The 13,107-nt window shown below is 45.3% G+C and overlaps 1 protein-coding gene across 7 annotated transcripts in view; it reads left to right on the top strand.

The window, feature by feature from the left end:
- TENM2 (teneurin transmembrane protein 2) overlaps positions 1 to 13,107 on the top strand; it is a 1,066,718-nt gene that overhangs the window by 1,015,310 nt on the left and 38,301 nt on the right. For all 7 annotated transcript variants that reach the window (XM_039910127.1, XM_039910126.1, XM_039910125.1 and 4 more), the window contains 4 exons: positions 1,798 to 2,059; positions 3,228 to 3,495; positions 6,595 to 6,738; positions 7,423 to 7,672. In XM_039910127.1, coding sequence (XP_039766061.1) covers positions 1,798 to 2,059; positions 3,228 to 3,495; positions 6,595 to 6,738; positions 7,423 to 7,672 — 924 coding nt within the window. The remainder of the gene's footprint in view (positions 1 to 1,797; positions 2,060 to 3,227; positions 3,496 to 6,594; positions 6,739 to 7,422; positions 7,673 to 13,107) is intronic.

The following is a 13,107-nucleotide window of genomic DNA, read 5'->3' as shown; positions in this document are numbered from 1 at the left end:
GTTTAAAATGCAAGTAGAAAGCAGATGATCTGAACGCCCTGGGAACAAGGCTGGATCAGACAATTGAAGGTTCCAATAAGCCTACCAAGTTGTTCAGTCTTGTACATTTTTATTCAGTTAATAATTATGGTACTACTTAAGCACTTACTTTGTGCCAAGCACTGTTCTAAGTGCTAGGGTAGATACAAGTTAATTGGGTTAGACATAGTCCCTGTCCCAAATGGGCTCACACTCCTAATACCCATTTTACAGATGAGGGAACTGAGGCCCAGAGAAGTGAAGTGACCTGCCCAAGGAGGTCACCCAGCAGACATGTAGCAGAGCCGGGATTAGAACCCAGGTCCTTCTGACTCCCAGGCCTATGCCCTAGCCACTAAGTCATGCTTGGAATAAGGCTTATTTATTTCTAATTATGCAAGTTAACATCATTCAAATAACAGGTCTGGTTTGTATAATGTGTCCAGAGTGAGCTCTATGTCCTTTTAAGAAATCCCCTCTTAGGGTTTTTTGAAGAACAATCTTTAGAGTTTCTGTAGGGTGGAACATAATCAGAAGAGTCTAATTAAAAACACTTAGAAGCTTCCCTGCTGTGTGAAAATGGAAGCCTTTCCCTGTGATCATCCGATTTGAAATGCACGGCAGTTCAACCCAAACAAAAATGAAAGTGTTTTGGTTTCTTTAATCCACTGGGCATGAAGATACAATAAAATACATGAGGAAAGGGAAATATTGCTTTTATGGTATTCATTAAGCACTTACTGGGTTTTCAGCCCTATGCTAAGAGCTGGGGAAAATACAAGATAATCAGATCAGACACCGTCCTAATCTCACATGGGGTTCACAGTCTAAGAGGTGGGGAGTTCAGTATTTTATCCCCCCTTCATAAATGAGGAAACTGAGGCCAGAATGTTTAAGTGACTTAGCCAAAGGCACAGAGTCGACCAGTGTCAGAGCTGGGGCTAGACACAAGTGTCCCCACTCATGGTACAGTATTTTTTCCACTAGTCCCTCATTGCTAACCAGTAACACAGCCCAGAGTAAAGGCAACATGTGAGATGTTATTCCAAAAAACCAAAAAGGAATTGTGAAAAGCATATAGACGTACAGATATTGATAGTAGACTGGATGCATTATTTTTTTAGATGAAACCAAGGGTTGAGAGTTATGAATAGGCCCTTTTAATTTGGGAAATTTTCTCCTGATCTCTCTTTAGCTTTGGGCAGGACAGTCACCCCCATCGGTTTACTCGCTGTAAACTAGTCTTTCAGACAATTTCAAATCATCTATCAGTTCACAAACGTCTTCGCCACATAATGTCCCTGCCGTTCTTGAACTGAAGCGTATCTTAGCCTGATGTGAAGCAATGGAACTTGAAGGACACACCAATTGTGTTTTCAATTTTTACTGAACTTGTTTCCTCAAGCCTAGTTTCCCTTCTACCCAACCCAATAACTATTAGGGAGCTGGACTAATTTTCAAGGCAATTTTTAGCCCTAACAGTCAACTCAAAATTGTCCACAAGTGGCTTATTCAGTTTATGATGATTTGAAGCAGATCCCGAAACTCTCACCAGCTGTCAGCCTGCCTTACCTCTAGTCTACTACAATATTTTATTATTACTATCACTATTATTGTTATATTTATTCAGCACTTATTAGGTGCCACTGAGAGTAGTCTGTACATAATTTCCCAAAGCTGAAACTACTGAACAGCTGACCCTCCCTGTCTGGGTGCTCAAAGTTCACAGTGAACGTGCATTTATATAACAGTGCTCCCTGAGTGTCCATCTCTTTCCAGGTTTGACCTCATCGCCAATGGTGGGGCCTCTCTCACTCTGCACTTTGAGCGGGCTCCCTTCATGAGTCAGGAGAGGACAGTGTGGCTCCCCTGGAATAGCTTCTATGCCATGGACACCCTCGTGATGAAGACGGAGGAGAACTCCATCCCCAGTTGTGACCTCAGTGGCTTTGTCCGGCCGGACCCAATCATCATAAGCTCCCCACTGTCTACATTCTTCAGTGCTGCACCTGGGCGGAATCCCATTGTTCCCGAGACTCAGGTAAGGAGATCAGAAAAGGTGATCCCTCCTTCTCCCACCCTCCTTCCCACCACCTGGAAAGAAGAGTTCTGAACCCAGAACTGCCATCCAAGAAGCGGCTAGGTCTCTCACCTGGTGTCAAGACTGACTTGAGATTCCCACTGTGTAGCTGAGAGTCTACTTTGGTCTCCATTCACTGAGTTGTATTTATTGATCTCTTACTGTGTGCAGAGCGCTGTCCTAGGCTCTTGGGAGAGTGCAATGCAACAATAAACAGCCACATTCCCTGTGCACAATGAGCTTGGTTAGTCAGCTTTATATATTGAGCCCCCGCCGTGTGCTGAGTACTAGTTTCAATGATGACTTACAAAGGAAGAAGAAGACATGGTCTAGGGCCTAGAGGAAATTAGGGTCTACTGGGGAGACTAAAAACTGGCTCGGATACACAAGCTTTCAAGTAGATATGAAGTACAAGTGACTGACTCAGAAAACCCTGGAGACCAACTTCTCAGCCAAGGAGACAGAAAGCTGAAAACTCTGGCTAAGAACCGAGATAAACAAGCTTATCTCTACTGGCCGTTGAACCTTGACTCTCATGTGTCTCTAGATTCAAATAGTGGGTCCAGGTGTCATAAAACATACCCATTACTGATAAATTTTTGGTTGTAAGAAGAGGATTTCATCTACAAAGAAAACTCCCACAACCAAAGTGTGTACATAGAATTTGCCATAGAATGCCTTTTATTAATTGTTAGAGATGCATGGCAAGAGATTCTTTACTGATCTGCATAGGTATTACTAGAACTGGTATATTACATTATTACAACCTTGTTGCTTTATACCAATTGTCAATGGAAGTTGCAGGTTCATATAATTACAGTCTCTTGTGACCTCCTTGCATATAGCTAGCAATAAAACCTGCTGTTTTTATTTACATCTTTTGCCAACAGAGTGATTTTTAAAAAGAAGCACAACAGTGACCAAGAATAATTATTAATCCAAAAACATAACCCAGGCCTTATCACTCTACAGAGAAGGATATAGATTTTCTGCAGTGGAAAACCATTATTCTTCCAACAAGGGGAACGGTTTGAGCCAGGCTCTCTGTGGTAAAAATAAAAATAAAAAATAAAAAGCACCCCAGCAGAGCAGGACTAACACCATATGTCTGCAATATCTCTTCCACCAGGTTCTTCATGAAGAAATTGAGATCCCCGGTACGAATCTAAAGCTGTGCTACCTGAGCTCCCGCACTGCCGGATACAAATCCCTGCTGAAGATTTCCATGACCCAGTCTGTCGTGCCTCTGAGTCTGATAAAAGTTCACCTGATGGTCGCTGTGGAAGGACATCTGTTTCAGAAGTCATTCCAGGCTTCTCCCAATTTGGCATACACTTTTATCTGGGATAAGACGGATGCTTATGGCCAAAGAGTGTATGGACTTTCAGATGCCGTGGGTATGTAACTGCTTTCTAAATCACTTAATAATAGTAATAATAATAATGATAATTGGGTTTAGTAAGTAAAATAAATTTTTAAAAATTGGTACTTGTTAAGCGCTTACTATGTGCAAAACACTGTTTTAAGCACTGGGGGGAGATATACGTGGTTGTCCCACGTGGGGCTCAAAGTCTTCATCCCCGTTTTACAGATGAGGTAACTGAGGCTCAGAGAAGTGAAGTGACTTGCCCAAAGTCACACAGCTGACAAGTGGCAGAGCGGGGATTAGAACCCATGACCTCTGACTCCCAAGCCTGGGCTCTTTCCACTGAGCCATGCTGCTTCTCACTAGGGTAGATACAGATAATCAGGTCCCACATGAGACTCACAATCTAAGTAGGCAGAAGCACAGGTACTGATTCCCCATTTTGCAGATATGAGAACTGAGGTACAAAGAAGTGACTCACCCAAGGTCAGCTAACAGGTAAGTGATGGAGCTGAGATTAGAACTGGAGGATTTCCAGGCCTGTGTGCTTTCCTCTAGGCCAAGCTGCTTCGGGTGTCATTTGCCATTGTTTTTACGAGATGTTCTTCCCCTTGACGCTGTTTAGTGCCATTGTTCTTGTCTGTCCGTCTCCCCCGATTAGACTGTAAGCCCGTCAAACGGCAGGGACTGTCTCTATCTGTTGCCGACTTGTTCATCCCAAGCGCTTAGTACAGTGCTCTGCACATAGTAAGCGCTCAATAAATACTATTGAATGAAAGGGCATATTCAATGAAGAAGCCAAAAATGTTACATATGGGTAGTTTACTAGAGTCCAGTACTGTTCTAAGGGGAAGAGAAACTTGCATTACTGTTAGCATGGCCTCATCCAGAGCAGGGGGCTTTAAAATTCTGTCAAGCAAGACCAGTGGAGGATTGTAGGGAAGGAAACAAGAACTACAAACCCCACAGTGCAAAGGGACTGGTTATGTCTATACTTCGTAGAAACCTTTGGGAGTTTCTGGGATGAGACTGGCTCCTCCGCTAATAATGGGAGGAGCTGGGGCTAAATTATTTTGAAGAGAGCAAGGAAAGAAGTAGTAGTTGGAATATTTATTGAGATTCCTCCTGGTGCTGTGTGAACTGTCTAGCACAGGGAAATTCAGAAGAAGGAAATGACATGTTCTCTGTCCACAAAAAGCTAGCACTCAGTTAAAGCTTCTTGTGTTATTGTGCTGAGTGATGGGAAATGAGTTCCTGGTTGAGATTATACCATAAGATTTCCATGAGGTAAGGTATTTTCTCTCTGGGGGAAAAAGGAAGCTAAGAGTGGGGAAGTTATCTTGGACTAAACCCTTTCCTAGGACAAGGCTCCAGGCAGACTCATGGGAATGATGATGATGATGACGGTATTTGTTAAGCGCTTACTATGTGCCAAGCACTGTTCTAAGTGCTGGGGTAGATACTAAGGTCATCAGATTGTCCCACGTGGGGCTCACAGTCTTCATCCCCGTTTTATAGATGAGGTAACTGAGGCCCAGGGAAGTTAAGTGACTTGCCCAAAGTCACACAGCTGACAAGCAGTGGAGGCAGTATTAGAACCCACGACCTCTGACTCCCAAGTCCGGCCTCTTGCCACAAAGCCACGCTGAATGGACAAGGTTTCTGCTAATCAGATCATCAAGCTTGACCCTTGCAGCTGTGTACCTCGGTAGCGCTATCATCTTGAAAATCTCAACTTTAGTATTTTCAGTTGCTATTCTTTTTCATTTATGGTCCTGACTTTGATCAGTCTCTTTTTTGGGAATCTAGGTCTGCCATGATCTCTGGGGCCTTCACAGAGCTCTCAGCTGGTCCCTGGGTGGGACTTCTATTCCCATATCTCTCTAGGATAGCTCTAATGCCAGATAGCTAATTCTGATCCTAGTTTGGGCCATACCGCTAAGTGGCCCCAGTTTGATCTCATGAAGCAGGCCTTCCCCGATTAGGTCCTCATTTCCCCTTCTCCCACTCCTTTCTGTGTTGCCCTGCACTTGGATTTGCCCCCTTTATTCACCCCACCATCAAACCCACAGCATTTATGTACGTTTCCAAAATTTATGTTTTTATATTTATGTCTGTGTCCTCCTCTAGGCTGTAAGCTCATTGTGGTCAGGAAATGTGTCTGCCAACTCTTTACTGTATTTACCAAGTGCTTAGGACAGTGTTCTGCATACAACGTGTTCAGTAAATATGGTTGATGAATAATTTACTTTAGAGTCTAATATTTACTCTTATGGAATCCCTGGTCATCACCGAAGTTCATTTTCCCATCCCACTCCCTCACTTCACCCCATGAGAAGTGACCTGCAGTCAACAGGCTCTAAAGGGCAGTGCCCTGGAGGTTAGGTGAGACCTTCCTGTTTGATGTCTTTCCTCTTTTTGGAGCTCAGTCAGACACCAATATCCTGTCATGTCTCCACCCATCCTAGGGTCATTTTCAAGGGGCTGATTAGAATGTTCATTAAATGGTGGCATGAAGCTCAGAGCAACCGTTTTAAAGGAAATCACTATTTGTGATTTCTTCCCCATTAAATATCTGCATGATTTAAAGGGCTTTGGTGTCCCACTATCTCCCATTCCTGGCACTCCACAGGATCCCGTACTAATGTAGAAAGTGTATTAACTAACATAAGCTGTTGCCCCCAGAATCTCCTTGTAAATGAGCTGTTAACATTTCAAGGGGCCTTTATCCTGGTGAGTGGAAATAAATAACAGAAAATATAATAAATACATGCAGGGGACAGCAAGCTGAGAGGAGCAGAATCCCTTCCTGGCAGAAAGGAGAATTTTATTAGGTTTTTAAATGATTCATCTTACTCCCTCCACGTCAGTGGGGTCATTTTCCAGAGCCAGTTGTTCATTTGAAAGGTCTCAAAGTCCCCAAAGAGCATTACTGTGTAAAGTTTCAAGGTTGGGTTCAGCCTGAAATCTGAATTTAATACTGTGGAATCAAAGGCGAAGGCAATCAGCCCACCTCCTTGAGTGACGTTTCGGAACAAAGTCTTTATTACTGGAGATACTGCGGCTCATTGTTCTCACTTGATAATGATGCGGCAATCAGCGAGTTTCTTCTTTTGTTGTTGTGGTTCAGTCTCTGTAGGGTTTGAATATGAGACCTGCCCCAGCCTAATTTTGTGGGAGAAGAGGACTGCGCTCCTGCAAGGCTTTGAACTGGATCCTTCAAACCTGGGGGGATGGTCCCTGGACAAACACCACGTTCTGAATGTCAAGAGCGGTACGTCACTGCTTTGCCTATGTGTTTGCCTAGTTACAGATGCTTTTGACAGCCGTGAGTCCTCCTTCCCTGGAACCTTATTCACAGCTCTGACATTTAAACAATGAAGACCCCTCCTTCCTCTGCCATTTTGCCGAATGGTTTCTAAAATAATAGGATCTTTTAGTGTCAAAGGATATTTCTGTCTGTTTTCTTCCACTCTCCTTATATAGCATTCCTTCCACTGCAGTCTCCTGGACCATTATTTAACTCACTTCCTCGTATACCTCAAAAATCAGCCAACAAGTATCATTTCACGCCGGCAAGGAAAATAACACTGAGCTAGGCAGGTGGCTTTTGGTTTAAGAATTTACACAGTGCCTGCTTCAAAGGAGCTCATTTCCAAATATGGAGACTGGCTAAATATACGGTCAATATCAAAATTACAAATGGAGAGAAAATATTTTTAAGGATGAGCTGTAGAGGAAGAAGTTGGAATTGAATGACCTCGTAAAATGGAAAATGGGTGAGTTTAAGCAGGGTAGACATCCTGGGCCAGGGGATCATGAGCTGTGATTTAGACCAGGAGAAGAAAGTTACGGGCTTAGGGGAGATTCAAGAGGTCACCCCCTATAGGAGACAGAAGCTCAGATGACTCTTTCTGCCCTGAAGGAAGTTGGTAACTCCCTCTGTTTCCTCCGCTAGGGATCCTCCACAAGGGCAATGGAGAGAATCAGTTTCTTACCCAACAGCCAGCTCTCATCACCAGCATCATGGGAAATGGGCGGCGGAGGAGCATCTCCTGCCCGAGCTGCAATGGCCTTGCCGAAGGGAACAAACTTCTTGCACCTGTGGCTCTCGCCGTGGGGATCGACGGGAGCCTCTTTGTGGGGGATTTTAATTACATCCGACGCATCTTTCCCTCTAGAAATGTCACGAGCATTCTGGAGTTACGGTAAGAGGATATCCCTCAAGGGTCAAGACTGGAAATTGTTCACCTGGCTTCTTTTTTCTAAAACAAATTCCCCTTTCCCCTGCCTTCCCGGGTTATTCTGGAAAGAGGCGGCAGGATGGAAACAGACTGTGATTAACCCCATTAGGAAGGATGGTCCAAGAAGTTGCTTTTAAGCTTCACCCTTCGGTGAGGAAATGAGGTCAAAGCCAGTTGTCCTAAGGTCCAGGCAAGTGCTAGTTTAGGGGTCCAGTGATGTCAGATTTAATGCTTCAATGGGAGAAGGGCTTAGGATTTGAACCAAGGCAGGTGCTTCTCTCTTTTGGATGGTTGATCCCTCAATCCCACTTGGAAACCAAGCACACAGAGCTGAGCAATTACCCACTAAATGTGGGACCAGCTGCTTTAGCCGGTTTCGTCTGGGTTGTCCATATTCGTTGGCAGTTGTACTGCCTCTATTCCAGTTGGCTGTGCAGTTCTGGCTCTCCTTTGGAGGACCAGGGCTATTCATGCCCTGCTGGGCCCGCCCGCCCTATAGCAGGGGAGCAGAATAGTCAGCCAGGCCAGCTTTTGGCAGCCACCTAAATAGCATTTGTTTTGGCAACAGCTCACCTCTCCACCTGTTACTGCTCTCTGACTAGAACCCATGGTATGTTCTCCAGGGTGCAGTGATGGTAAAGATGCCCAGGCTCAGGAAATGTGCTTTCCCCACAGGTGGCCAATGGGGGGAACCAGGACATGGCAGTGATGGGGCATCTCTGGGCTCCGGCCTCCCAGCCCAAGCACGAAAGAGAGATCTGACTCCGAACAGGAAAAGATTCTGGAAGGGATAATTTAAGGAAGGTCTTTAACATTTCAGACTTAGTGACGATGATGATGATGGTATTTGTTAAGTGCTTACTATGTGTCAAGCACTGTCCTCAGTGCTGGGGTAGATACAAGTTGTCAGGTTGGATGCATTCCCTGTCCCACGTGGGGCTCACAGTCTTAATCCCCATTTTACAGATGAGGTAACTGAGTCACAGAGAAGTGAAGTGACTCGTCCAGGAGCTGATCTCACAAGGCTTTAAACCCTATTTGAGGTCTTTAAAACAGATCAGGGGACAGGGCACCTAGAGTGAAGAAGTGCCCTTCCTCCAGCTTCCTCAACCTTCCCTGACCTCATTTTCAGTTTGTGGTCTCCTTTGTTAGGCCTAGTCTGGTTTTCTTGCTTGTCTGGTTTCCTTGCAGGGGGCGATAATGACAAGTTCGGTATCCAGATCCATGTGGGGGGGACAGCGACAAGCTCGGTATCCAAATCCATGTATAAATCCTAATGTCATTTTAGCCGTTAGCTTCAACCTCTTCCACACCAAACCTTTGATCCAAACTTATCACAAAAAAACAAAATAGACCAGTTTGAATTTTTTCTTCTCTCTCTCCATCCATCCCTGCCCATCCCTCCCCAAGCCGGGGCTAATGAACCGTGAAATGGCAGCAGGAGGAAAAAGGAAAGACAATTAAAGAATCGACTCCTGAGGAATAGAGATAGTTGGTTGGGCTCCTTCTGCCTGACTGCCTATCCCCACACAGCACCACCTGCCACCTGAGCCTCCTCCCCCACCTTCCCTGTTTGACTTAGGTTGGCCTGTCTGGTCTCTTGCTTGACCCCTCCTGATTCCACTGGAAAAAATCCAACTCGTTCTCGGCCACAAGTAGTTGTCAGGCTCAGCATACCCATTGAATGGAGTTTCTAGCTCCCCGTCTCCTGGGCGTAATAATATCAATTGATGGCGTTTATTGAGCACTTACTGTGGCAGAGTACTATACTGAATGCTTTGGAGAGTGCAGTACAACAAAGTGGGTAAATATGATTCCTGTACTCAAGGAGCTTATAGTCTAGAGGGGGAGATTGACATTAAAATCCATTTTAGGTAGCTGAAATGGCTGAGTATAGAGGTAAGCTTGTTATGGGCAGGGACCGTGTCTGCTAATTCTGTTGCGTTGTGCTCTCCCAAGTGCTGATTATTGCACATAGTATGCACTTAGTAAATACCACTGATTGATAAGTACCTAAATGCTATGGGCTGGGAGTGGGGTGAGTATCAAAGTGCTTAAGGGGCACAGATCCGAGTGCATAGGCGACCCAGAAGGGAGGGTGAATAGCATGGGGAAATAAGAAGTTGAGGAAACTCTCTTGGAAGAGATGTGATGTTAGGAGGACTATGAAGATGCGGAGAGTGGTGGTCTTCTGGTTATGAAAAGAGAAGGAGTTCCAGGCCCAAGAGAGGAAGCAGGCAAGGATCAGGAGTGAGACAGATGAGATCAAGGTATGGTGACTTTGTTGGTGTTAGAGGAGCCTAGTGTGCAGGCTGGGTTGTAGTAGGAGATCTGCAAGGTAAGGTAGGACAGGAAGAACTGACTGAGTGTGCCTAAAGCCAATGCTAGAGAGTTTCTGGGGAGATGGATGATTGACAAATGGAGGTGTTTGAAGAGTGGGGAGATGTGAATTTAACATTTTTAGGAAAATGATCCTGGCAACTAAGTGCAGTATGGTCTGGAGAGGGGAGAGACAGGAGGCAGGGAGTTCAGTGAAGAGGCTGATGCAACAATCAAGATGGGATACCTTAAATACTTAGATCACCATGAGAGTAATTTTAATGGAGGCGTAGGGGTAGATTCTAGACATGTACTGAAGGTAGAACCAACAGGTTGAATATGTGGGTTGAATGTGAGAGATGGGTTGAGGATATTGCCAAGGTTACAGGGAAACGGGGGAGGACAATGATGTTGTCATTGGGAATGGGGAAATCTGAGGAAGGACAGGGTTAGGGTGGGAAGATGAGGAGTTCTGTTTTGGACAAGTTGAGTTTGAGGTGTTGGTGGGGACATCCAGGTATAGATGTCCTGAAGGCAGGAAGAAATACTCTAAACTGTAAGCTCATGGGAGCAGAGAATGTATCTACCAACTCTGTGGTATGATACTCTCCCAAGTACTGTGTTTTGCACACAGCAAGTGCCCAGTAAATACCACTGATTGATGGATTGATTGATTGAAATGTGAGACTGCATTGGAGGGTCGTTTGGGGCAGGAGATGTAGCTTTGGGATACATCCACATATAGTACTTGAATCTGTGGGAATAAATGAGTTTTTCAAGCAATTAGGTGTAGATGGAGAATAGAAAGGGACCAAAAACTGAGCTTTGAGAGCTTCCACAGTTAGGAGGTGGAAGGCAGAAGATGAGTCAGGGAAAAAGACTGAGGATGAGAGGTTAGAAAGATGGAAGAATGAGGTGATGACAGTGTTAACAAAGCCAAGGTTAGACAGCATTTCTAGGCTACAGTGTTCAAGGAAGCTGAGAAGCCTAGGAAGATAAGATTGGAGTAGAGATCATTGGATTTGGTGACCTTAAAGAGGGGAAGTGGAGGGAGCAGAGGTCTGATGGAGGAGGTCAAGAAGAGAATTGGAGGAGAGGAAGTGGAGGCCGTGAATGTCATGATAATAATCATAATGATGGCATTTAGTATGTGCTTACTATCTGCTAAATACTGTGCTAAGCATGAGGATTGTCATCACAGGCTTGCAATCTAAGAGGGAGGGAAGGACGGGTATCTTATCCTCATTTTTATGGATGAGGAGACTGAGGCACAGAGAGGCTAAATGACTTGTCCATGGTCAGACAGCAAACTGGTGGCAGAGCTGGGACCAGAACTCAGGTCTCTAGACTCCCAGTCCTGTGCTCTTTCCCCTAGGCCCTGCTGTCTCACGCTACATATGATACTGAACTCTGTCCTGTGACAAACCAATGGCCCAATCCCTGAGTCCTAAGAGCTGCTGGGAATCACATTCCCAGGGCTCTTTCACCCTGGTCGCGGGTCTCACTTGGGAGAGTCGAGTGAGTCTCAAGCGTTGTGGAGTAGGTATAGTGACCCGTGGAAACCAGCAGCACCATCACCCTGAGAATCGGCAAGCGTTTCTGGGTTGGGAGCCAACTGTTCCAGAGTATGTATGAGCTGCCATGTCACGTGAACCCAGCCACAAGCTGCACGAGGGGTTGTGCCTCTTGATTTCCTGTGACAGCTGTGTAATTTTTTTTACAGTCCCTGAGCTTGTTCTAGCTTTCAGCTGCCCAGGTATTCAGAGCCGATTAAGAGTTAAGCTTTACAGGAACACTGGTTTGATTTTTCTTTTCTTCCTACTACATTGGTGGAAACAAAGAGCTGTCAATCCAACCTCTTTAAAATAGAAAACAGTGAGGGAGGGAAAGGGAGAAATCTGTCTTGCTTATTTTTTTTCTTTGCGGAAAGCTGTCAACTACTGAATTCCAGCCGGGGGTCTTTTTCCCTCCCGGAGCTGGAAGGTGGGGTGGTGGGGGAAGAGGGGGTGTTGAGCTTTCAGCAGGAGCTCTGTCCAGCATTCAAGCTCCCTGCCTTCCCTTCCCCTCAGCCCCCCACCTAAATTAGAGTTTCTCCAACTTAGTGTCCCATGGTGCTAAAATGGGATGTTTCAAAGATTCATTTGTCCCAGGAGAGAGAAAAGTTTCAATGCTTTCTAAGAGAAAAGTAGGCCCAGAATATTTCTTGAAGACCCTCTGGCCCAGCGTCGGAGATGGCGAAGCTCCAGTCTGTTGAGACTAGGGCTGGGGTCTGACTGCTGCTGACCACCTTCCTCCCTCCTTCCTGGGGTTGACCTTCCTCAAGCACACAGGAGGCAGTTCTGATCCTTCCTGTACCTAAGCCTACAGAGGCCTTAGCCAAGTGGAATATTGGCAGTCCCTCAGTTTTACCTCATCCTCAGTATTATTGAGCCATTTTGCACAAAGCACTGATTTAGAGATAATGGAGAAACAAAAAACAAAGCCGCTGCCTCAAGAGAGTCACTTTCTAAATGATAACGATGATGGCGTAGTTTATTTATTGTGTGTACTCTCTACCAAGCACTGTGCTAAGCACTGGGGTATAGAGAGTGCAATCAGATCAAGCAGTCTTCCAATCCCACAGGAGGCTCGCAGTCTAAGCAAATAGTGGAGCAAGTATTTTATCCACATTTTGCAGATAGGAAAATCTTGCAGTCCCAAGTTCTTTCCAGTCTGCAGCCCATCCAGCTCATTCCGTATGAAGCCGGGGATTTGTCCTCAAGAGCAGGCTTTTTGGCCCAGATACACAGCTCTCCAGGCCTACCACTTTAGGCTAGGGGCAGCATATTTGGCTGCAGGGCTGCTGTATGTGACTGGATTTATTCTTGTTTTCAGCCTTACTGAACGGCCACTGAAGGGCTCACAGTACCAACTCTGGTTGAACTCTGTGCCAACCATAGGATCGACCTGGCTGTCGCCCTCAAGAAATTCACATGCAACTGAAGAATAATAATAGTATTTGTTAAACACTTACTGTGACTCAAATACTGTCCTAAGATCTGGGGTAGATAATCAGGTTAGGCAAAGTCCCTGTTCCACAT

The sequence above is a fragment of the Ornithorhynchus anatinus genome, chromosome X1 (assembly GCF_004115215.2).
Source record: "Ornithorhynchus anatinus isolate Pmale09 chromosome X1, mOrnAna1.pri.v4, whole genome shotgun sequence".
NCBI classification, from domain to species: Eukaryota; Metazoa; Chordata; class Mammalia; order Monotremata; family Ornithorhynchidae; genus Ornithorhynchus; species Ornithorhynchus anatinus.
Note: the sequence above shows the minus strand (reverse complement) of the source record. Positions and strands in the feature narration are given on the sequence as shown.